The sequence below is a fragment of the Girardinichthys multiradiatus genome, chromosome 15 (genome assembly GCF_021462225.1).
Source record: "Girardinichthys multiradiatus isolate DD_20200921_A chromosome 15, DD_fGirMul_XY1, whole genome shotgun sequence".
NCBI classification, from domain to species: Eukaryota; Metazoa; Chordata; class Actinopteri; order Cyprinodontiformes; family Goodeidae; genus Girardinichthys; species Girardinichthys multiradiatus.
In genome coordinates this window covers 25,584,912-25,609,095 of record NC_061808.1, presented here as the reverse complement: position 1 = coordinate 25,609,095, position 24,184 = coordinate 25,584,912, and the positions used below count along the sequence as shown (strand labels likewise).

The 24,184-nt window shown below is 40.8% G+C and overlaps 1 protein-coding gene across 1 annotated transcript in view; it reads left to right on the top strand.

Moving 5' to 3' along the window:
• Window positions 1–23,807, top strand: part of LOC124882233 (1-phosphatidylinositol 4,5-bisphosphate phosphodiesterase beta-1) — a 171,709-nt gene extending 147,902 nt beyond the window's left edge. Inside the window, exon 33 of the mRNA XM_047388485.1 lies at window positions 20,018–23,807. Within this exon, the coding sequence (XP_047244441.1) occupies window positions 20,018–20,242 (225 nt within the window). The 3' untranslated portion in view covers window positions 20,243–23,807. The remainder of the gene's footprint in view (window positions 1–20,017) is intronic.
• Window positions 23,808–24,184: the final 377 nt, after the last annotated feature.

The following is a 24,184-nucleotide window of genomic DNA, read 5'->3' as shown; positions in this document are numbered from 1 at the left end:
TTTTCTCCCCCTAAGAGAAGCTCGAATATCAAATCTTCTGCTGAAGACAGCTTCATAACCTCCTACATTCAAAGTGACAGCGCCTCATCTCTTTGAGACCACCTGGACTTGAGTGTGGGAGGTGAAGAACAGACATTTAGTCTAATAATTCACATACATTCAGTTGTCCATATTTTTCCATAAAAGTGCACAGGAGAGGAGTAAGATGTTCTACAGAAAGGAGAAAATGGTAGGATGAGGTCATCATTGATAAGGTTATTTTTAATATTGATTGTATTTTATGCCAACTGTGAATGAATGAAGTTATGTAACTATTCTTTTTACGGTATTTCTGTGGTGGCTATCGGATTCGTCCTATGACTGCTGTAATGCTACGATGCCAATCTAATCAACCATATCTTGTAGCTTTCTTCAAGGGGAGGAATTCTACCCTGTTAGCATTTATTGTTTCCCCACTGAATTGATTATCACCTATCTATCACTATCTGTCTCAGGCTGTTCTAAACAAAAACTAAGCCATTGCAAATGTAATTCACTTTTGTCAGGCTGTTATAGTCATCAGCTATCTCTGCAGCTTTCATGGAGTGGCAGTCATCAGCATAGAAAATTAGCAGGTGTCAGAGGACACAACTCTGGAGGCGGCAAGCAAACACCTCCTGCCGTTATGTTCATATGAAATTCAGAATGCTGTCCACAGCAGAAGAGTCACAGTGATGTAAGCATCTGTGTTAGAAACTGTGTTCTAATGGACAGGTTCCTACAGTCTGACAGGACTGGAAAATGATAGAATTCAATTTGGGTATAATTCCAGTCAGGATAAGTTTGGAAAATGAAAACAGCATATGGAACAATTTGTCTTTGAACCCCATATTCTGTGACCTATTGTCTACATGATAACTTCTTAAATTTCTAAAAAAAAAAAAAAAAAAATAGGTTGCTCCAATCATATTCCTTTTCAATTTGGACTTTATATTAAAGATCCAATATTTTGTTCCAAACTCTCATGTAATGGATTTAATCTCTTAACCGACTAAAATCATGATCAGGTTTTTTCATGCAGCAGTTCTGTGAAAGCAATCTGTTATTAATGTGGCATTGATTCAACAAAGTGTCAGAAACATTGCTCAAACATTTCGGTCCATATTGATATTGCTTTTGAAGAGATCATGTGATTGAAGCAGGTTTGTCTTATGTACATCTATGATGAGAATTTCCTGTTCCATCACATCTCAAAGGTGCTCAAGTGACTGTGAGAGCCATTACTGCAAAGTAAAGTAAACTCGCTGTCATGTTCAAGAAACTAGTTTGAGATGCATTTAGTTCTTTGACCTTTGGCATCAGCCTACTTGAACTAGAAATCAGAAGGTATCTACACTGCTCATAATGCCATGCTTTCATTTTGTTTACGGGAAATTGTGGCAACATTTTTCCAATCTCTTATTGTCCACTTTTTGTTTTGTGTGAACTGTGCTAGTTCCCTGTTTTTAGCTGATACGAGTGGCATCGTGTGTGGTCTTCTGCTCCTGTAGCCCATCTGGTTTAAAGGTTCAACATGTTGTTCATTCAGAGATTGTATTCAGCATCTCTTACTAACCACAATTTTTGAAGGTAGTCAGACCTCTTTCCTGTTCTTGTTACTGAGGTCACACACAAAAAAATCTAGAAGAAGAAAAAGAACTGGCTCATTCTGTTTAAACAGGGCTAACATTTTTATTTTTTTAAATTTTAAGATCTGAAATGAAAATTCTGACTACTTTGTGTCTTTTCTTATTTGTATTATTTGTTTTATTGACCAGGTAAAAACAAAAAATCTAACAAAATAGTTTTGCATTATCAATGAATAAATAATATGTACCTTTTGTGGCCTGTGAAAACTTTTCAATTTGGCAAAAGGTTTGGACACCTCTGTTCTAGATGTTCAAGACTGATACAGACTTACCCCAAACAGCTATAATGACACCTACACACTCACCGGTCACTTTATTAGGTACACCTGTCCAACTGCTCCTTAATGCAAATTTCTAATCAGCCAATCACATGGCAGCAACTCAATGCATTTAGGGATGTAGACATGGTCAAGATGATCTGCTGCAGTGCCAACCGAGCATCAGAATGGGGAAAAAAGGTGATTTAAGTGACATTGAACGTGGCATGGTTGTTGATCTACTGGGATTTTCACGCACTACCATCTCTAGGGTTTACAGAGAATGGTCCGAAAAAGAGAAAATATCCAGTAAGCGGCAGTTCTGTGGGCACAAATGCCTTGTTGATGCCAGAGGTCAGAGGAGAACAGCCAGACTGGTTCGAGCTGATAGAAAGGCAACACTAACTCAAATAACCACTCATTACAACCAATGCATGCAGAAGAGCATCTCTGAATGCACAACACGTCGAACCTTGAAGCGGATGGGCTACAGCAGCAGAAGACCACACCGGGTGCCAATCCTGTCAACTAAGAACAGGAAACTAAGGCTACAATTTGCACAGGATCACCAAAATTGGACAATAGAAGATTGGAAAAATGTTGCCCGGTCTGATGAGTCTCGATTTCTGGTGCAACATTCAGATGGTATGGTCAGAATTTGGCGTCAACCAAATTGGCACACTTTGGACCCCTTAACACCAATTGAGGATTGTGTCAACACCACAGCCTACCTGAGTATTGTTGCTGACCATGTCCATCCCTTTATGACCACAGTGTACCCATCTTCTGATGGTTACTTCCAGCAGGTTAATGCGCCATGTCATAAAGCACGAATCATCTCAGACTGGTTTCTTGAACATGACAATGAGTTCACTGGACTCAAATGGCCTCCACAGTCACCAGATCTCAAAAGGGCACCTTTGGGATGTGGTGGAGATTCGCATCATGGATGTGCAGCCGACAAATCTGCAGCATCTGTGTGATGCTATCATGTCAATATGGACCAAACTCTCTGAGGAATGTTTCCAGTACCTTGTTGAATCTATGCCACGAAGGATTAAGGCAGTTCTGAAGGCAAAAGGGGGTCCAACCCGGTACTAGCAAGGTGTACCTAATAAAGTGGCCGGTGAGTGTATATGGTTCTATAGAGTAGAAGACAGAAGACAAAATGTTAAAGTTTATTGGGTGCAAGTACTTTTGCAAGGCACTGTAGCTGCTGAAAAACCTAATCACTATCTACAGCTTCTACTTCTAAGACTCTGATGGATGTTAGCTTGAACTGGAGAGAAAGAGACATGGTGGCTGATTGTCACTCACAAGATGTGCTCACACTCAGATCCTGTTAATAAACCAATCAAACACCCCATAGGAATTAGCAGTGCACAGCATGATGATGCAAGGTGTACCTAAAGACCATATGTCATGATGTGTTGTTCTCATTTTATCTAATTTCAGGCCAAATTTTAAAGGTTGAATTACCTAATTTACATAAAAGCAGTCGTGGTTAGGTTAAGATTTTTGAGTTTGTTATGGACTCTTCGCTTCTTTGTTTTTAACCCTATACTTTTTTTTCTTTCTTCAGGTAGGGTGGAAATCTAATCTAACATGGACCTTTTAATGAAAGGTTTCTGTTAAGATCTTGAAAAAAGAAAACTGTAATCTCACTAGAGAAGGTTATTAATGAGTAGTTTCCTTTCACACTTTTATAGATGTGATGAAGGTGTAAACAGTATGGACAAGGCATTGTGGCTCACAGCATTGTGTGTTGGTGCATGTGTGTGTCATCTGAATGCACATAACACTGCAGTGTGCTCACCTACTTTTTTTGTTTTATTAGTAAAAATGGAAACACGGTGTCTCCCTACTGTGAAAGCCTCAAATCAACACCCATATAGGTGCACACACGCTGCTTCATTCGTCAAGCAGGAGTCCTGTGCAGTTGTCATGGAAACTCTGATCCCCCCCCCCCCCCTCCCCCCCACCTCTCACATTATCCTCTCTCCTTCATGACTCTCTGCAATCTGTTAATTTGGATCTGAGTCCTTGTGACGCAATCTCGGGATGGTTACTGGTGATAGAAAAAAACAAAAGTATGAGGGGGAGGGGGAGGACGAACAGAAGGAGATCAAACAGGTTGGAGAAGACATGGGGTTTCAAGTTGAATACAAACAGAGCAAGTATATGACCTTCTCCCTGAATCTCTTTCACTGGGGGCTGTAGAGGTAGCCACCCTCATCACAGACTTTGATCTGCATCAGCGCTGCCCAGCGTGCAATTGCATCAATAATGTACTTGTGTGCACACATGTGCACATCCACACAAACTAGCCAGAGGGAACACTGAGTACAAACCAGAGGCGGCGAGGTAAAATCCATTGTGCATGTGAGTCCGCGTACATGTAGCACGCTTGGTTACTCTTTTGCTCTATTATGCTAGCTGCTATTTTAGATCAGTGCACGAGTTTTCATTATGTATGCCCACATGTGCTAATGATGCTCTCCAGGGTTGCGCTCCATCTAAGAAACATTCAGTGCAGAACTCCTGCTGAAAACTGTCCCCCAAACACAGTTTGGTTCTGAGAATTCTGCCATCAGCACATAGAGATGATTTTTCATCAGAATACACCAGCAGAGATATGGTAATGAAAAGGTGATAGCACTTCCAATACGTTGCTGTGAGGAAGAAGCAGTAAACAGAAAGAAATGAAAGGCAGATGGATTTTGAGGGACGTTAGTCAGAGTAACCTTCTAAAATGCATGATAAAGAAATATTAAGGAAAGCTGACTTTTACATTTTGTAGAAACATTAGTCTTTTTGTATTGTTTTAACAGATTAGTATTAGTGGCAAACCCACAAACTTGATGATATGTATTTTTACCTGTTAGTCTAACAATATAATTTAGGCTTTTTATTAACTTGAAAGGAAATAATCTGTGAAATACTGTAATTGATAAATCAGTAAATCAATATCAAATTATGTCTGATTTAAAAATCATATGAAGGGTTCACAAGAAAAAAAACATTATTTTAAGTTAATCTCAGGCATTACTAATCTTTTTTTACCCTGCACTGTTATTCCTCTGGTTCAATTCTACATAGTGTATGCAAAAGTACTCATCCACCTTGAATTGTTTCGAACATTTTGTCACATTAGAACCAGAAATGTCTGTAAAAATCATCTTTTTCATTTTATTTGGTGGACCAACACAAGCTAGCACTATATTGTATTATAAAATGGACAGAAATTGATACATAGTTCGTAAATTTGTTTTACAAATAAAACTTTGAAAAATGGGATGTGCACCTCCATTTAACCACCTTTATTCTCGTACTCGTCTCGTGCTCGTTGTCTTCCACTTCATCAGGGACCAGGTCGTGGGGCCAGCAGGCTCAGTAGAGACACCCAGACGTCCCTCTCCCCAGACACCTCTTACAGCTCCTCCGAGCCCAAGGCGTTCCCAGGCCAGCCGAGAGACATGGTCCTTCCAGCGTGTCCTGGGCCGTCCCCTGGGCCTCCTGCCGGTGGGACGTGCCTGGAACACCTCCCGAGGAAGGCATCCAGGAGGCATCCGGTATAGATGCCCGAGCCACCTCAACTGGCTCCTCTCGATGTGGAGGAGCAGCAGCTCTACTCCGAACTCCTCCCGGATGGCCGAGCTCCTCACCCTATCTCTAAGGGAGTGCCCGGCCACCCTACAGAGGAAGCTCATTTCAGCGGATTGTTTCCGGGATCTCCTTCTTTCGGTCATGACCCAAAGTTCATGGCCATAGGTGAGGATAGGAACGTAGACCGACCGGTAAATCGAGAGCTTCACGGTTCGGCTCAGCTCTCTCTTCACCACAACGGACCGTCACAGCGTCCCCATTACTGCCGTCTGTCGGTCTCCTGCTCCATTCTTCCCTCACACGTGAACAAGACCCCACGATACTTGAACTCTTCCACTTGAGTCAGAAACTCCCCTCCAACCTGAAGAGGACAAGCCACTCTTTTCCGGTCGAGAACCATGGAGGAGCTGATCTTCATCACAGCCGCTTCACACTCGGCTGTGAATCGCCCCAGTTCATGCTGTAGGTCTTGGGTAGAGGGGGCCAGCATGACCACATCGTCTGCAAAAAGAAGAGATGAAATCCACTGGTCTCCAAACCAGACCCCTCCGGCCCTTGGCTGCATCTAGATATCCTGTCCATAAAGGTTATGAACAGGACCGGTGACAAAGATCAGCCCTGCCGGAGTCCAACATGCACTGGTAACAGGTCTGACTTAGAGCCGGCAATGCAGACCAAACTCCTGCTCCGCTTGTACAGAGACCAGATGGCCACTAATAAAGGGTCCCTGACTCCATACTCCTGGAGCACCCCCCACAGGGCACCACGAGGGACACAGTCGAATACCATTTCCAGGTCCACAAAACACATGTGGACCAGTTGGGCAAACTCCCATGAACCCCTTATTCCCTGCAGAGGGTATAGAGCTGGTCCAGTGTTCCACAGCCGAGGCGAAAACCACACTGTTCCTCCTGATGCCGGGGTTCGAATATCGGCCGGACTCTCCTCTCTAATATCCTGGTGTAGGCCTTACCAGGGAGGCTCAGGAGTGTGATCCCCCTATAGTTGGAACACACGCTCTCAGACTTGAGGTACTCAGGGCGGATTTCATCCACCCCCGAAGCCCTGCCATCGCGGAGCTTTTTAACCACCTCAGTGACTTCAGCCTCCATGATGAAAGAGTCCAACCCCGAGTCCCCAGCCTCTGCTTCCACCAGGGGATGCGTGACGGCAGGATTGAGGAGATCCTTGAAGTACTCCTTCAACCGCCCGATAATGTCCTCCGTCGAGGTCAGCCGCTCCCTACCCACACTGTAAATAGTGTTGGCGAAGCACTGCTTCCCCCTCCTGAGGTGCTGGACGGTTTGCCTGAATCGCTTCGAGGCACGCTTGGCCTCAGCCGCCTCAGGAGTGCCACAAGCCAACCACAGCCGATAGGACCCCTTCTTCAGCTTGACAGCATCCCTTCCTGCTGGTGTCTACCACCGGGTTCAGGGATTGTTGCCACGACAGGCACCGCAGACCTTACGGCCACAGCTGCGGGCAGCAGCATCGACAATAGATGCGGAGATCATGGTCCACTCGGACTTTATGTCTCCAATATCCCCCCGGAACTCTGCCAAACGTTCCCAGCGGACCCTCACTGTGCGCTCCAACTCACCACCAGGTGGTGATCAGTGGACAGCTCAGCCCCTCTCTTCACCTGAGTGTCCAAAACATGCGGCTGAAGGTCTGACGACACAACAACAAAGTCGATCATCGACCTCCTGCCTAGGGTGTCCTGGTGCCAAGTGCACTGATGAACACCCCAACCCGAAGGCGTAGGGATGCGATTTTCTCATTCACTGGGGTAAACCACAACATAGCATCATGCTATGGGGAGCTCCCACACAGGCTCATGCTCCCCCCCCCCAAAGCGAGGTGACATTCCACATCCCTAGAGCCAGCCAAAGCATCCGGAGATCAGGCCGCCAAGGTCTCCAACTTCGTTCGCTTGCCAATCCTCTTTGAACAGGTCCCTCATGGTTCCCCCTGCAGGGAACCTGGCCAAGGGTCCCCTGCAGAGGGAACCTGCGGCCTCCCGCGGGAGGGTTCCACGAGGACCCTTGGCCGGGTCCGGCGAGGAGCAACCCAGCGACCAGGCGCTCTCTGATGAGTCCCGACTACAGGCTTGGCTCCAGGGTGGGACCCCGGCTACCCCGGGCCGGGCGACGTAACGTGGCTAGATTTTGTGGTCCTCACGAAAGTGTCTTGGAGGTGTCTTGAACCACTCTTTGTCTGACCATCACCTAGAGCCTGTTTGCCATGGGAGACCTGACCTGAGGCATTTAAGCCCGAGACAACATAGCTTCTAGGATCATTCAAGCCCTCAAACCCCTCCACCACGTTAAGGTGGCGGTTCAAGTAGGGGCCACCTATATTCACCTTTATTCTGATAGCCCCAAATAAAATCTAGTGCAAGCATAAAGTTCTTTAAATGTCACCCTGTACAGCCCACCGAAAAACATGATGAGGGCAGCATCATGCTATGGGGATGCCTTTCTTCAACAGGGACATGGAAACTAGTCAGAGTTGGTGGGATGATGGATGGAGCTTAAGACAGTCAATTCACACAGAAAACCTGTTAGAGGCTACAAGACTTGACACTAGGTGGAAGTTCATCTTTCAGTAGGACAACAACCTTAAACATCCAGTCAGACCTGCAATGGATTGGTTGAGATCAATGCCTATGCAAGACTTGAATACTGATGGACTCTCTCCATTCAATCTGAGTGAGCATAAGCTGTTTTGCAAAGATGTATAGAGAAAGAAAATCAGATTCTAGACAACCAAAGCTGTTGAGGACATACTCTAAAAGACCAGCAGCTCTAATTGCTATAAAAGGTGGTTTACAGAGGGCCTAAATACAAATACATGCTACACTTTTAAAGATTGTATTTATAAAACATCATGGAAATAATGCTCCTTCTACTTCACAATTATGTTGTACTTTGTTTTGGTCCATTTAAACCTTCTATGACATACATTGACATACAAATTGTGAAAAAGTTTAATGCAGATAAATACATTTGAAATCGGTCCGTTGTGGCATTGTATCATCTTCTCTTCCAGTTGTAATACACAACAGTTCTCAATAAAGATTTCTAAAGAAATTCTAGCTGTTCAAGCTTTAAGGTAAATTATGAAGGCCGTTGTGATGGATCAACCATCAGAAAGGCAGATGCTGTAGCAGACGTTCCACATGACTGGTTCTTAATGGGTGTGGAAAAGCAGGGCAGTAGATTCTCTAAAACTGTTCCTGTACAAGGAGAAAAACCTTTGGTGGTTATTTCAATGGTTAGATAAGATAAGAGAGTTTAAGGACAAAAAGACACTGCAGTTCAACAGTGTTTACAGCTTGCAATTATGAATTTATTGTTTTGTTTTTGTCAGCCATTAATCCAGCCATCAGAGGAAATACCACGATGAGGAAAAATATAATATAATGATTCTGGATGAAAACATAGAGCTGTCTAAAGAGACACTTTGCAGCACTGGACCTACTATAAGCAAACAATAATAAATCTGCAGCAAAATAAATGCCAGAAAGAAATTTGAACATACACTTGAATATCTGTCAGATTGTTACCAGGGAATTAAAGACCAGATGGATGCCAAGAATACCTCAAAGACCAGGACATCGTCAGGGAAGAGAAACGATTTAAAATCCACCTGCATAAACCCAGTAATCATTCAGAGTAGTGGTTTGAGGGCTCCAGTTGTGAACAAATGTGTCATTCATTGGGAAAAAAGGCTTTCAATTTATTAGTGTTTAGTATTTTGAAAATGCAACATATTTAAATATATTAAATAAATGTTTAATAAAGTAACAATGTGTTTGATTACCCACCTTGTAAGGTAAGAATGTCTTCAGTTTATAACAGAATCTGAAATAAAAACATTGAAATACCAGCAAGCACATTTCATAGCTAAACTTCCCTTTGGAAGCAAACCTTTTAGGGGAAACATTCATTATTTCACACATGTGGCAAAGTGTTTCGACATTCTTGGAACTGAAGAGAGGGGTCCAAGAAAAACACCTGCAAAGCTGCAGATAAAATATCTGTAAGGAGTCACGAAAGGTCAGTGTCTCCCTCTCTCACACACAAACACACACAGAGAACAAGAGACAGTGCTAAAAAAGGAGACTCCAGCTTGTTTTTATTTTTATTATTTTTTCCTATTTCACATTAAGTTGCTGCTACAGTTATGACCGCTACAGGAGAAAGATATAAATGAAAAGATGGTGCTCTCTGGCTTTGCTGCTCTCTCACACACATCTACTAATTGCAATTTGTGCCAAAGTGTCTTTTTCTTTAAAACACCGTAAAGGTAACAAGGTTGTGACCGTGTCTTTTCTCTTGGACAGGTGTTCAACCTAATTGCACTCTGTTTAGGTATCTTAGTCAGTCTCAAGGTCAGAAAACTGTCACTTTTACACATCAAAGGTTTGTAGATACATTTAGTGCAGTAGTGGGCTGGGTGAAATTTTTTATTCTTTTTTTTTACTGGTGCTACAGCAGCTCAAAGCAAATAATTAATGTGGTTCTTTGGAGGCCTTCTCTGGTTCCCTCGATAGCTTCTCAGAATGAGGACAGCTGGTGAAGAAGGTCACTGAGTGTTGTATTTTAAGAAAGATAGAAATGTGTGTGTGTGTGTGTGTATGTGTGTGTGGGTGTGTGTGTGTGGATGCACATGTGTGTATGGGTGTAGATACAGTTTGTTGACAGATGGCAAGTCTCCAGAGATGAGATACAGATTCAAAAAGCTGGCTGTATCATTGCAGCTGCTGGTTGGTGTCCAAACAGAAACTGACCCAAAGGCGTCTCTACAGTGAAATGGAAAAGTTTGGTCGAAAATTCAGTTCCTAAGAAAAGCTTTGAGGATGAGCTAAAGCTACGAGTTACGAGTCATTTGGTGCACCTTTGTTGGTCAATTACCCATCTCATCTTGTAAGTCCTTTTTGTTTCCACTAACATTTAGATATTGTTTAAAACATCTTGGCTCAGTCCGTTTGCAAAAGAGTACTAGTGCTGTTTGATTTTTAATGCACAAATGTTTTTAGGTAATTGACATGGCTGCACAATTTCACATTCAGTTGTGAATTCAAATGTGATGTTATTGCTGGTAATTTTCATGATAGCCATTGTGAATTCTCCACATTTCCTCCACTCTTTCCTTTCATTAGCAATGCGTTGCATCTCGTCCACTCAAATCTCAGTCAGGAGAGAGCAGCGAGTTCATTCAGCGGGTCAAATAGAGGATAAATGTACATCTTTGAGTTGGGGTTTGATGTTCATTGTAACTCATTAGTACACTGGAGATAATGAGGAATTAAGGGAAGCTTCTAGTATTTGCCATTTGCTCCAACATGCTTCATAAACATTTGATTATTCCTTTTTTTAACACCTGGTTTAGGGTAAACAGAGACTTCTTTCTCAACTTTAAACTCTAAGCGTTGCTGTTCTAGCCACGCCAGTCAGCAGAATTTATAGCTGTTGATTACAGAGATAAGGTTTGGGAAGTCAGTATAATCAGAAGGTCTTGATTTTAAATGACAGGGTCTTTGCTAAATGCTGGTACAAAGGCCATAACCTTAACAAAAGTGAACTTTGTTCACCAAATACTAGCAAAAAAAAAGATAACAACAATGATAATAATTTAAAATGTAAGCTATTATATGACTATTAGTGCCACCCAAAAGTATTTATACCCCTTGAGGTTTTTCACATCGTGTCACATTACAATCACAATTTTCAATATATTTTATAGGATTTTATGTGTTAGACCAAAGTGAACCTCCATCCCAGCCTCAAGCCATTTGCTGCCTTGAAAAGTTTTTTGTTTCCCTGAATGGTCTGTATTTAGCTCCATTCATCTTCCTAGCTTTGACCTGCTTCCCCCTCTTTGCTGAAGAAAACCATCCCCACACCATGATGCTTCCACCAACGTGTTTCATTGTTAGGATGATGTATTCAGAGTGATTTGCAATGCTAGTTTCCTGCCATCAACTTCTTTGCAGGCCAAAAAAGAGCTAATTGCATTTTTCTGTCCATTGGCCTTCTACCCAAAGAGTAAATTGCAAGCCTTGTCCCTGATTAGGCTTTTAAAAGTGAAACATTTAAAGCTACTGACATACACAAAATGTATTAAAAAAAACTGCAGCAAATGTTCAACACATAAAAGAAACACAAATATTAACCTATGTGAGCTGATCTACAGGTCCTTCTCAAAATATTAGCATATTGTGATGAAGTTCATTATTTTCCATAATGTCATGATGAAAATTTAACATTCATATATTTTAGATTCATTGCACACTAACTGAAATATTTCAGGTCTTTTATTGTCTTAATACGGATGATTTTGGCATACAGCTCATGAAAACCCAAAATTCCTATCTCACAGAATTAGCATATTTCATCCGACCAATAAAATAAAAGTGTTTTTAATACAAAAAACGTCAACCTTCAAATAATAATGTACAGTTATGCACTCAATACTTGGTCGGGAATCCTTTGGCAGAAATGACTGCTTCAATGCGGCGTAGCATGGAGGCAATCAGCCTGTGGCACTGCTGAGGTCTTATGGAGGCCCAGGATGCTTCGATAGCGGCCTTTAGCTCATCCAGAGTGTTGGGTCTTGAGTCTCTCAACGTTCTCTTCACAATATCCCACAGATTCTCTATGGGGTTCAGGTCAGGAGAGTTGGCAGGCCAATTGAGCACAGTGATACCATGGTCAGTAAACCATTTACCAGTGGTTTTGGCACTGTGAGCAGGTGCCAGGTCGTGCTGAAAAATGAAATCTTCATCTCCATAAAGCTTTTCAGCAGATGGAAGCATGAAGTGCTCCAAAATCTCCTGAAAGCTAGCTGCATTGACCCTGCCCTTGATAAAACACAGTGGACCAACACCAGCAGCTGACACGGCACCCCGGACCATCACTGACTGTGGGTACTTGACACTGGACTTCTGGCATTTTGGCATTTCCTTCTCCCCAGTCTTCCTCCAGACTCTGGCACCTTGATTTCTGAATGATATGCAGAATTTGCTTTCATCCGAAAAAAGTACTTTGGACCACTGAGCAACAGTCCAGTGCTGCTTCTCTGTAGCCCAGGTCTGGGGAATGCGGCACCTGTAGCCCATTTCCTGCACACACCTGTGCACGGTGGCTCTGGATGTTTCTACTCCAGACTCAGTCCACTGCTTCCGCAGGTCCCCCAAGGTCTGGAATCGGCCCTTCTCCACAATCTTCCTCAGGGTCCGGTCACCTCTTCTCGTTGTGCAGCGTTTTCTGCCACACTTTTTCCTTCCCACAGACTTCCCACTGAGGTGCCTTGATACAGCACTCTGGGAACAGCCTATTCGTTCAGAAATGTCTTTCTGTGTCTTACCCTCTTGCTTGAGGGTGTCAATAGTGGCCTTCTGGACAGCAGTCAGGTCGGCAGTCTTACCCATGATTGGGGTTTTGAGTGATGAACCAGGCTGGGAGTTTTAAAGGCCCCAGGAATCTTTTGCAGGTGTTTAGAGTTAACTCGTTGATTCAGATGATTAGGTTCATAGCTCGTTTAGAGACCCTTTTAATGATATGCTAATTTTGTGAGATAGGAATTTTGGGTTTTCATGAGCTGTATGCCAAAATCATCCGTATTAAGACAATAAAAGACCTGAAATATTTCAGTTAGTGTGCAATGAATCTAAAATATATGAATGTTAAATTTTCATCATTACATTATGGAAAATAATTAACTTTATCACAATATGCTAATATTTTGAGAAGGACCTGTAGAGCAGTGTTTGCTGGCTGAAGGTAGCACAATTTGTCCCTGTTAAGCCATGATTAGTTGAAAATTATTTAAGCCTTTTTAGTAGTGCTGGCAAAAAGGTTTTATGTTTGAACTGTAGCCCAGTTGCTTTTTTTATTTTAAACCACTTTAGAAAAAACAATGTTCTTGGCAGTCATAGTTTGATTCATGATGAGTAGACAAAAACAACAAAAAATATCAAAGGTTATGTTTCACCGTGATCAATGTGTCTTTGTTCCTAATCTCCTCAACTACTGCCAGACAAAAAGGTGTCAGTTAGAAGCCATAGATCAGGAAAACAGTCAAATTACTGCGGCTCTTGTTGCTTGTTTCGTGCTCCAGCCGTCTCTATGTCATTCAACGAGACTATTTTTAACTCAAGCTGTTCCTTTGGAGAAAGAAAAGTGCTGTCTTCATCACTCAGCACTCAAGCAGAAGACAGTTTTTTCTGAGTTGCTGATTACATGAAGAAGACAAGCACTTGCGTTTTGAGAGGTGCCTGGCATTCACAGACTTCTCCACTCCGTCATTTCAGAACCTTCTCATAAGCCAGGTGGGGGAAAGATGACAATTTTTAGTTAGAAGCTGTTTGTGCCTCATCAGAAAGGGTAAAAGACTCAAGGTTTTGTTTGTGCAGACTGTCCCACCCTCAAGTAGGTCTCACACGTTGCAGAGCAGGGAAGCCGTGTGTCGCTGTGGTGCGTGTTTAGCCATCTAGTTTTGACGTGGTATATGTCCGTTCTGTGAAACCCACAGAGAGAGTGATGAAGTCAAAAAGAGAGGTAGAGACGCATGGAAGGAGGAGAAGGTGACCTTGAAATGCAGTGCTGGGTGGGGGTTTGAGCAGGCGCTGCTGTGAGCTGCTGCTCCAAAATACCAGGGAGACACTAGTCAGGAGCTGCCTCAATTCAAAGGCAATCTGAATCACTTATTGTAGGTGTTTGAATCTGCCTGATTAAATTTTACTGCCTACACTTTAAAATGTTGTATCAATGAGGCATCATGTTTTAACTCAGGCAGATAGGTGTATCAAATAGAGAGAGTGATGTGAAGAAATAACCTGCCTTATGGAGCTTTAAAGAATGCAGTTCCATTTTTTTATCCATTTTTTTTATGCACGGTGCCAACAAAACTGGAAAATGAAGCCTTTACTACTTATGTAATACTAACTGTTTGGTTTTATTTAAATTTCTATGACCCAGAGCAGAGCACTAATATGTTTTGTTGCTCCATTTGATCTGTCATTTGAAGTTAGGGAAATACAGTATATTGCCAAAAATATTTGCCTGTCTGCCTTCACACACTTATGAACTTGAGTGACATCCCATTCCTTATTCATTAAGTTTAATATGAAATGGGCTCAACGTAGGAGGCTTTAACAGCTTTAGCTCTTCTGTGTGGGCTTTCAATAATATTCACCAGAGTTTTTTTTTTATTTCTGACCCTTTTTCCTCAAGAGGAATTGTGAGGTCAGACACTGATGTTGGCTAAAAGGACCTGGCTGGCAGTTTCTGCTCTTATTCATCCCAAAGCTGCTTTGGAGGCCAGGTCCACACCAAGCTCACTCATTCATATCATTATCTTGATTTATGCACAATTGCTCAGTCACATTGGGACAATAAGGAGACCTCCCGGAACTGGGAGCATGGCATCGTCCAACATGTTTTGTATACAAAAGGATTACATTTTACGTTCATACCCTACACTTGATACAGCACAGTCAAACAAGTACCGTTCTTCTGGAAACTGGAAAACACAGACTTGTCCATTGGAATGCTAGACAGAGAAGCATAATTGAGTGGAGGTCAATATGTCTCCTTTGCTCTAGAAACTAGTGATGGTGTGCTTTACATCACTGCATTTGACACTTTGCATTGCACTTTTTAATATAAGGCTTGCATGCAGCTGCTCAGCCAAGCATACCCAGTCCATTAAATTTCTAAACACCGTTCTTGTGCTAATCTGAAGGCCACATGAAGTTCGGAGGTCTGTAGCTTTTAATTCTGCCTCCGCTGGCCCCACTTTGTAATTTCACATTGGGTGCAACTTGTGACTGAGTTACTATCATTCCCAATAGCTTCCTCTTTGTTTTAATTCTGCTAACAGTTCGTTATGGAATACTAAATAGCAAGCAAATTTCACAACAAAACTTATTGGGCAGGTGGCATCCCATCATAGTGCCAAAGTGAAATTTACTGAGCTCCACAGAGTGACTCATTCTATCATAAATGTTTGTAGAGTCATTTTGTATGCCTAGGTGATGGATTGTATACACCTGTGGCCATGGAAGAGATTTGTATCCTTCAATAGCATGGATAGATGAGTGAATACTTTTGGTAAAGTAGCCTATAGCATATGATTGTGTTTTCCACCATCCATCACCTCTGTGTTTTAGTGGATTGTCTTGTTTGTGCATAAACCCTTGAAAATTATCTCAAAGCATTGTTTTAATAGTTTTACCAGCAGTGCATATTCCTTTGTGGGAGGGGGAACATTTTTATCCAAAAATAACATGCATAATCCCGTGCCACTTATCCCAGATTGGGGTTAACAGGTCTTGGAGGAAAAGGACAGACATCCCTCTGACATCCCAAGGCATTCCCTGACAGAACGCATATCTCTCCCCTCTAATGAGTTCATGTACCGAGGTCATCTCCTAGCTGGGCATGATGAAAACAAGGCAAAAGGTTCCTTATAAGATGCCTACCGGCTGTCAAGATCCCAATTTGTCTGTCCATCTTCTGCTCCATCCTACCATTACTCACGAACAGGACACCAAGATAATTATTCTTGAACTGACCCCAGACCAGGAGGAAACAGTCTACCTTTTTCAGTTTGAAGACCTTGGCCTCAGAATTAGAAAAGCTTGCTTTCATCCTGGCAGCTTCACACTCGGCATCAAAACACTCCAGATCAGGCTGAAGGTAGGTAAGCCTAACATCTGCAGCGAGAAACAAGGTCAGGTGCCATTGAGACAGGTGACAGTTGAGGTCAGAGGGCCTGTGCATGCTAGTTTAGTTTATTTTGTGATCATTTGTGATGGTTGTTTCTCTTTCTTTCTGTTAGAGTTTTGTATACGCATGTCTGGAGGTCTTTATTTTACCTTGTCAGATTTTTGGAAATTAGGTTTTTTATGCAATTAGGACTGTTCGCAGTCAGAGTTTAGTCTGAGGGTAGCTAAATGGATCCTGTCAAACTCCTCCAAGCACATACAGGTATTTTTGATTGCTTAGAATGCTGGTAGGCACCAGGAGACTCTGACACCATTCACGTTAGGAGCTTTTTCTTTTAATTACTGCCCTCCTCTGGGAGCTTGCTGAGTAGTTAAACAGAAATCAGCATTACGGCAATTATTGGCTCACAATGGAATGAATAGAATCTTGTCATGTGTAATCATTGGGGGTGTCTATGCCTCGGAGAAAACATTTCCTTTCTATTACTCAGAGAGAGGAGGGAGTGTGTAACAGATGGGTTCAGAGAGAACCTAGGTCTGGATTATTAGATCAAATGTAGCAGCTTTTTCATGAAGATGTTGGCTTGCAGGACCTTGTGTTCACCTCACTGTATAAAAGATTTAAAAAGACTCCCTCAAATCTGAGAACAAAACAAAGTCCAGTGACCTCTAGTATATGTCCACACATTAATACATGAGCAGTCATTTGTAATGCTGCTGGAGAGAATTTTATGGGCTGCTAATGTAGTTACTGAAACACCCTCAGAGAATGATGCAGCTTTATAGCCACATTCATTTCTTAAGCCATGGCTTGTTTTTAAACCTTACATTGTTTCTCGCTAAGAAAGCTTCAGAGTAAAAACTACAAACATACAAGATTAATGATAAACTATTAATATCTCTTAGTATATGTTTAATTCAACCATTACCTCAAAATCCAATTTGGCTACTGCATGTATAATTGTGATAATTGCATTGATGAACTTTTGATTTGCACTTTTGAAGGGTTCAGTATGAGTTCACAATGAAGGGTTTTGCACATAAAAATGCACAAAAATATATTCTCGGCTTGCATTGATACCGTTGGTGAAGCTCTTTCATGATTTGCAGATGTTTGAGTTTTGTTTTTTGGTTTTTCCTCTGATCCTGATTGTTTATATTTTCCATGTGGTGCTTTAGTTCATTCTATTAGGTTTAGTTTTTTACTTGTTTTGTATATGGTCCATTTTATGTTTGGGTACATCTGTAAGATTTTCCTTTGGTTAGATCGTTTCCTTGCATCTCTGTTCAGCTTATTCATGTTTTAGTTTCCACTCCCTGCCAGAGTCAGCCCATAATCAGCTTCATCCGGTCCACCTGCTTCATGTCAATCAGTTTCTCTGTTTTCACCTGCGCCATGCTTTTTATTTACTCTGCTGTTCTACATGTGCTACCCCCTGCCTGTTGTAAGTTTTTGCTTTTACTTATTAAACTCTATTTTTACTCACCGTTCTGCTGTGTGATGTCTATCACAGATTTGAGTTACAACTTCCAAGTCAAATGTAGTCCAGCTCGTGTCTCTGTTAGCAGTAGCTAAATTATGGGTACAAGGCATTGAAGTAGTAAGCATTATTTTCTTGTAGTCTGCGATCAGTTAGTCAGAGCAGAAGTTACAGATCTTTTAAAGTCATGGCCTCTAAGTTGTGGAATGCATTGCCTCTATCTTTGTGTTGCTCTGATTCAGTCTGATCTTTTGAAAATTAGCTAAAGGCTTTTTCTTAGTTATGGCATTAATTTATAACCTGTTCTCATGCTCTGTTTTACGATATAAATGATTTAGTTTCTTGTGTGTTTGTTTTTAAATTTCCCTGTTCCCTTTTAGCTTCGATAAGGTACTTAGTGGTAATAGAGATGGATATAGATATATTTTACTGTTTTAGTTACTTAATTGTATTAAATGGGGTATTTCCCTTTTGCCATTTTTAAAGGGTTTTTTGGCACTAATGGCCTTTATTTCTTAGTAGGCTGACAGGAAAGGGGTGAAGTACTAAATGCAAGCAGGAATGAATGAAACAGGAATATATAGATTAAAAATGAGGGTACAAAGAGCCAGACTGACCCAGAGGCATTTTGTTTTTGAATAAAATATTTTAAAAAATGTAAACAACAAGATGCATATGGTTGTTGCAGAAGGTTTTCCATGGTTGGTTGCATGTGCCAAATTTTCCATAGCCTATAGGCTATTAAGCACAATTTTCTCATCAGACCATATCACCTTATACCACATGTTCAAGTCCCCTAAATTCTTTGTGGCAAACTGCAAATGGGGCTTCTTATGATTTTAATTGTTATAAGTCATGCATACAAGATGTTCAACACAAGCCAATTGTATTTCAGAAACTGCTGATCTACTGGGATTTTCACGCACTACCATCTCTAGGGTTTACAGAGAATGGTCCAAAAAAGAGAAAATATCCAGTGAGCGACAGTTCTGTGGGTGCAAATGCCTTGTTGATGCCAGAGCTCAGAGGATAATGGCCAGTCTGGTTTGAGCTGATAGAAAGGCAACAGTAACTCAAATAACCACTCGTTACAACCAAGTCATGCAGAAGAGCATCTCTGAACGCACAACACGTCGAACCTTGAGGCGGATGGGCTACAGCAGCAGAAGACCACAACAGGTGCCGCTCCTGTCAGCTAAGAACAGGAAACTGAGGCTACAGTTCGTACAGGCTCACGAAAATTGGACAATAGAAGATTTAAAAAACATGGCCTGGTATGATGAGCCTCGATTTCTGCTGCGACATTTGGATGGTAGGGTCAGAATTTGGTGTCAACAACATGAATGCATGGATCCAACCTGCCTTGTAGCAACGATTCAGGATGGTGATGGTGCTGTAATATTGTGAAGGATATTTTCTTGGCACACTTTGGGCCCCTTAGTACCAGTTGAGCATCGTGTCAACGCCACAGCCTACCTGAGTATTGTTGCTGACCATGTCCATCCCTTTATGACCACAGTGTACCCATCTTCTGATGGTTACTTCCAGCAGGATAACGCGTCATGTCATAAAGCACAAATCATCTCAGACTGATTTCTTGAACATGACAATGAGTTCACTGCACACTGTAAATGGTCTCCACAGTCACCAGATCTCAATCCAATAAATCACCTTTGGGATGTGGTGAAACGGGAGATTCGCATCATGAATGTGCAGCCGACAAATCTGCAGCATCTGTGTGATGATATCATGTCAATAAGGACCAATGTCTCTGAGGAATGTTTCCAGTACCTTGTTGAATCTATGCCACAAAGGATTAAGGCAGTTCTGAAGGCAAAAGGGGATCCAACCCGGTACTAGCAAGGTGTACCTAGTAAAGTGGCCGGTGAGTGTATATTTAGTTGGGGGCATCAGAGCAAAAGAATACAAATATATGGCAAACTTTTCAGATTTTTGCTTGTAAAGAATTTTTATTTTGTTTTTGTTCCCTTCTACTTCAGTTATGCGCTACTTTATGCTGTTCTGTCAGATAAATACATAAAAGTCTGTGATTGCAATAGAAAAAGGTTAAGAGGTGTGAATACTTTTGCAAAGCCCAGTAGATGGTATCTTGGCAAGAACTTCAGAAGGATGACTACGGATGTGTTTGACTCACCATACAGTTAAGCAACAAATATGCTGTACGCTGATATAAAATCTAGTCTTCTAACCTTCTTTTTACAGTTTTTGTCCAAATTCTTCCCTGACGTGTTTTTTTTTCTTTTGCAGCTGCAGAGTGATCTGGACCAAGAGTACCAGGACAAGTTTCGCAGACTGCCTGTGGAAATCCAGGAGTTTGTTCAGGACAGCAGTAAGGCCAAGCTTTGTGACGACAGCCTCCCTGGAAACCTTGTGGCATCCTCAACAACAGAGAGGCTCAACCACAAGGCGTCACAGTCTGAGGACGACATGGAGGAGGGCTCCTCAGAACAAGTATTCGACACAGCCCTTTAGGGATCTAACCTTTTTTCTCTGTACTGGGACAGTGTTTGGTCGTTGAGGTTGTGACCACAGATTTAGAATGAGACTGCCCCCAACTTTGTTCCTACGTGTAACCAATGGGAGGATTAGATCAAATATGAGCCTTACTGGGTGAGTAGAGGTCCTCTCAGCTTAGAGTGAAGTTCTGTCCAGAAAACTGTTTCATGTAAATAGTTATTTTTGTGTATTTGTATGTTAATCTGTATGTTGTCCTCTCTTTCGGTATGGCCACATGATGTGTTATTGAACACTAATAATTTGCAGGAAATACCTTACTTGAACTATTGCACAGACAGAGTAGTTTCTTTTTGTTATAATTTCCGTTGTCATGATGCTATGACAGAGAGGTTTTGTGTGACAAGATCTGATTTGTCTTACGGTGGATTTTCAGTTGAGTCGACTTGCACTGTAAAAAATCAAAACCTTTATATACTCAGCCTTTAGAGTTTCCATCTTTGGAAGATTGAATTTCACCCCTTCATGTTTGCACTGAAGCCTCACTGTGTAAAACTACGTAACTCTTTAAAACAACATAACTCTATTTTAATCCAGAAGCCTGTTTTGTTCTTACAGAACTAAGCCTTTGTGTTGCTGCTATGATTTTTTTTTAACTCAACATTTTAACTATTAATATGATGCAGTGATTTATCATTCTTTTTGTGTTTTGGCCAGTTTTTAATACATTTTACATTGTTTACTGCCAACTCTGTCACACCAGGAAGAGAAGGGATAGCCTGTTGTACAGTGTGTGCATGCATTTTAACAACTGTACATGTTACAATAGCTGTGTAGCAGAGATGTTTATTTATGTAAATTGACTTTTTCTCTGGTACATTTTGATTGAACCTGCAAAATAGCTGACCCAATGTGGCTTTATTAACACTGTGGAAATGGGACTGTGTTTGAGATCTGTTGGCTGCATCCTGAAGTAAACTGATTGCTTATTGTGTTCTTTACATTTGCCCTCTTCAGCTAAAACAGATAGAGCAAGGACAATTTAACACAAGAACCTCCTGTTTTCGTTCAAATAATTGGTCTTCATAGGATTTTGCTTAGATTTACTCAAAACTCAGAGCAGATGGTGCAGACTATAGGAAACATACCTGCCCTTGCCTTTTTTCTCAGCATTCACCCAGTTTGAATAGATTTAGTCGGAAGTGGGGAAACACTGGGGAAATTGCTCCACTTTTTTCCAGTAGAAAATGTAGCAATCAATAATGTAATAATGGCCAGTGACATAATTCCTGCCAGTAACAAATTAAATTTGACCATTTTAAATGTATTGCTGCCAATAACGTAATTACTTGCCAATGATGTAATACAATTTTTAAATCCAATAACATAAGAACATTTTGCAAATAATGTGACATAATATAACATTACTGGCTTGTAATCTCTGAGCAAAAACATGTAGAGCACATGAGTACTTCACTCTTCCTGAGTTCTAGCTAATTCCACGAAGTGCGACAAAATACAGTAATTAGCTAAGACATGCAATTTTAGATTTAAATGTCCACGCAAATTAACAATGTTCTAAATAAGGATTTTGCATAAATAATAAAGCTTAAATTTGTTCCAAAAACCATATTTCAGAAAGGTTCTTACAATTATTTTATTTCCAAGAAACGTTGTCTATCATGTAACCAGCTGCAGTTTTTAAATATTTTAAGTATTTGAATGTAATAATATTTAAATTTATTGGCAGCTTTGTTGGCTTTACTTTATACAAAATGGTCAAAACTTACATTATTTACCATTAGGACATCTTTGGTTTCTCTCAACTCTTATAGGGACAGCTTAGTGAGGTTCTGTTATAAGGGTACAAACCATTAATATCTAATCTGCTATAGATCCAGGATAGTTGGCCCCGGTGGGCTGAAGCTAACGTTCAGCTTTAAGATGGCCCAGAGCGCAGCAGACTTATACCGACTTAAAATAACTTAATTCTCAAAAAAACATAACAGTTTATGCAAACGACAATTTATGAACCTCATCAGGTCATCAGGTTTGCACTGGATGGTCGTTTACATAGAAGACATTGATCATAGACATAGCAAACGGAGGGAAGATACGGTGCGCCAGTAATCGTCCTGTGTGAAACAACTATGGAGGACGGAATATGCAAATAGTTTTTTGTTCAAAGTAACTGGAATTGTGTGAAAAGCAAAATATGTTTCAATGATTTTAATAAACTTTGTTTAATTTCTTTTTACTCAACCTTACTTTTCTGTTTGGTTGCTAATTTGACCTACAACATATTACATGCTCTGTTCTTGACATGTATTTTAAACAGGAAGATCACTGGTGTTGAACCACCACCTATTTTGATTTGTCAGAAAAATAATCATTGGCTTCTACTAAATTTGGAACTATCGGCCACGAGAAGTCTCTTACCAAACATGGCTCAGTTCAAACCTACCAGTGGGTCATTTCGTAACTGATTAAAAACGATTATTACAGGTCATTTTTTTCATTTATAGTAAATTATTTAAGAAAATCTTTAAGGAAATGTGTTTAGTGTTTATTGGACTCCAGTAAATATCCATCAGCCAGCAGGAAGTCAGTTAGTTACTTTGGCTTGGTCAAGGGCTATAGCTCTAATATTCCATGACAATTGACTGGCCCAAATGGGGATAACAACCACTTTCCAAATGGAAATAGAGTATTATAAGAAGTTTTCAGATAATATAAGATTAAACTAAATTATACATTAGATTTGAGCATTTTGATGATTATTTATCTCTATAAACCGTTTTTGAGACAGGAGATGGTTTAAGATGGTCCAAAACCTACTTTGTTTTTTGCCCCTGTCAGGCAAGACATTAGCAATAGCCTATGAGAGCTTCTAATATGCATTTATACTAAATAAAAATGAAGCAAAAATAGTCGCCTGTTGCAGCTATGATATGAACAGCTTATAATTGTTTGCCAGAACCTCATTTTAATAACACCTGAACTTTTCCTGTAATGCTCAGCTTCATTCTATTCCCCATGTAAACTATGCCCATTCACTACACACGGGGAAGTATATTTTAACTTCCCATCTGCCCAGTTACATTCAGCTCTCAAGTGTGTCATGTGACATTAAATAATTTTCAGACAAAAATAAAATGAGCTGATTTTGAGGTGACGCCGTACCTGTAATTCAGTTTTAAAAAGATGATGTTGATGTGAGAGTCCTGTGCCTTTGAATGGGTTTGTCATGTTTGATGTTGAATGTATGAAATGCATCACTGTTTATATTGCCATTTTAATGTACTATATGAAGTTGTATTGAATAGACCGTGTGCACTTTTTAGTACAGTACCACTACTGATGATGCTTGTGAGTATGTGATGCAGTAGTTGACCAGTGTCTCGTAAGAGAGGAGAGACGTTTTTCTTTTATGCCTTGAACCACTTTTTTAACAGGCTCCATATTAACTTAAATGTATGCACTCAGAAAATGTTAAAGTATAGGAAATTTAGGAGAAAAATATAGTGTGAAGGGAAATTGCTTGTAACTAAAATAAATGTGGCTTTATTGTACTTTCCTGAAATGGGGTTGTGTGTCTTGATTTTGTCATTGGTCAGTTCAGTATTGTGTTTTCCTTTTTGTGTTAAAACTGTGTGTTTATGTATGGAATTTGTTGTTTAATTGCATACATAAATTTACCTTCTGGTTTTAAATGTGAAACAGCTCTTGAGTTTTCATTTTGTGTCCCTTAAAGGGATGGATTCTGACTTTTGAAGTGTGGTTCTGTTTAAAGGTTAATGGCAGTTTATCTTATCTGTAGTAGATAACTCTCTTGGCATTTTTATTTAGTATAAATCCAGATTAGATGGTCCCAGAGACTGAAGTTAATGGCTTGTCCAAAGGGGGCCAAGAGCAAAGCGGACTTGTACCCTCCTTAAGCAACTCCAATCTCTAAGATAT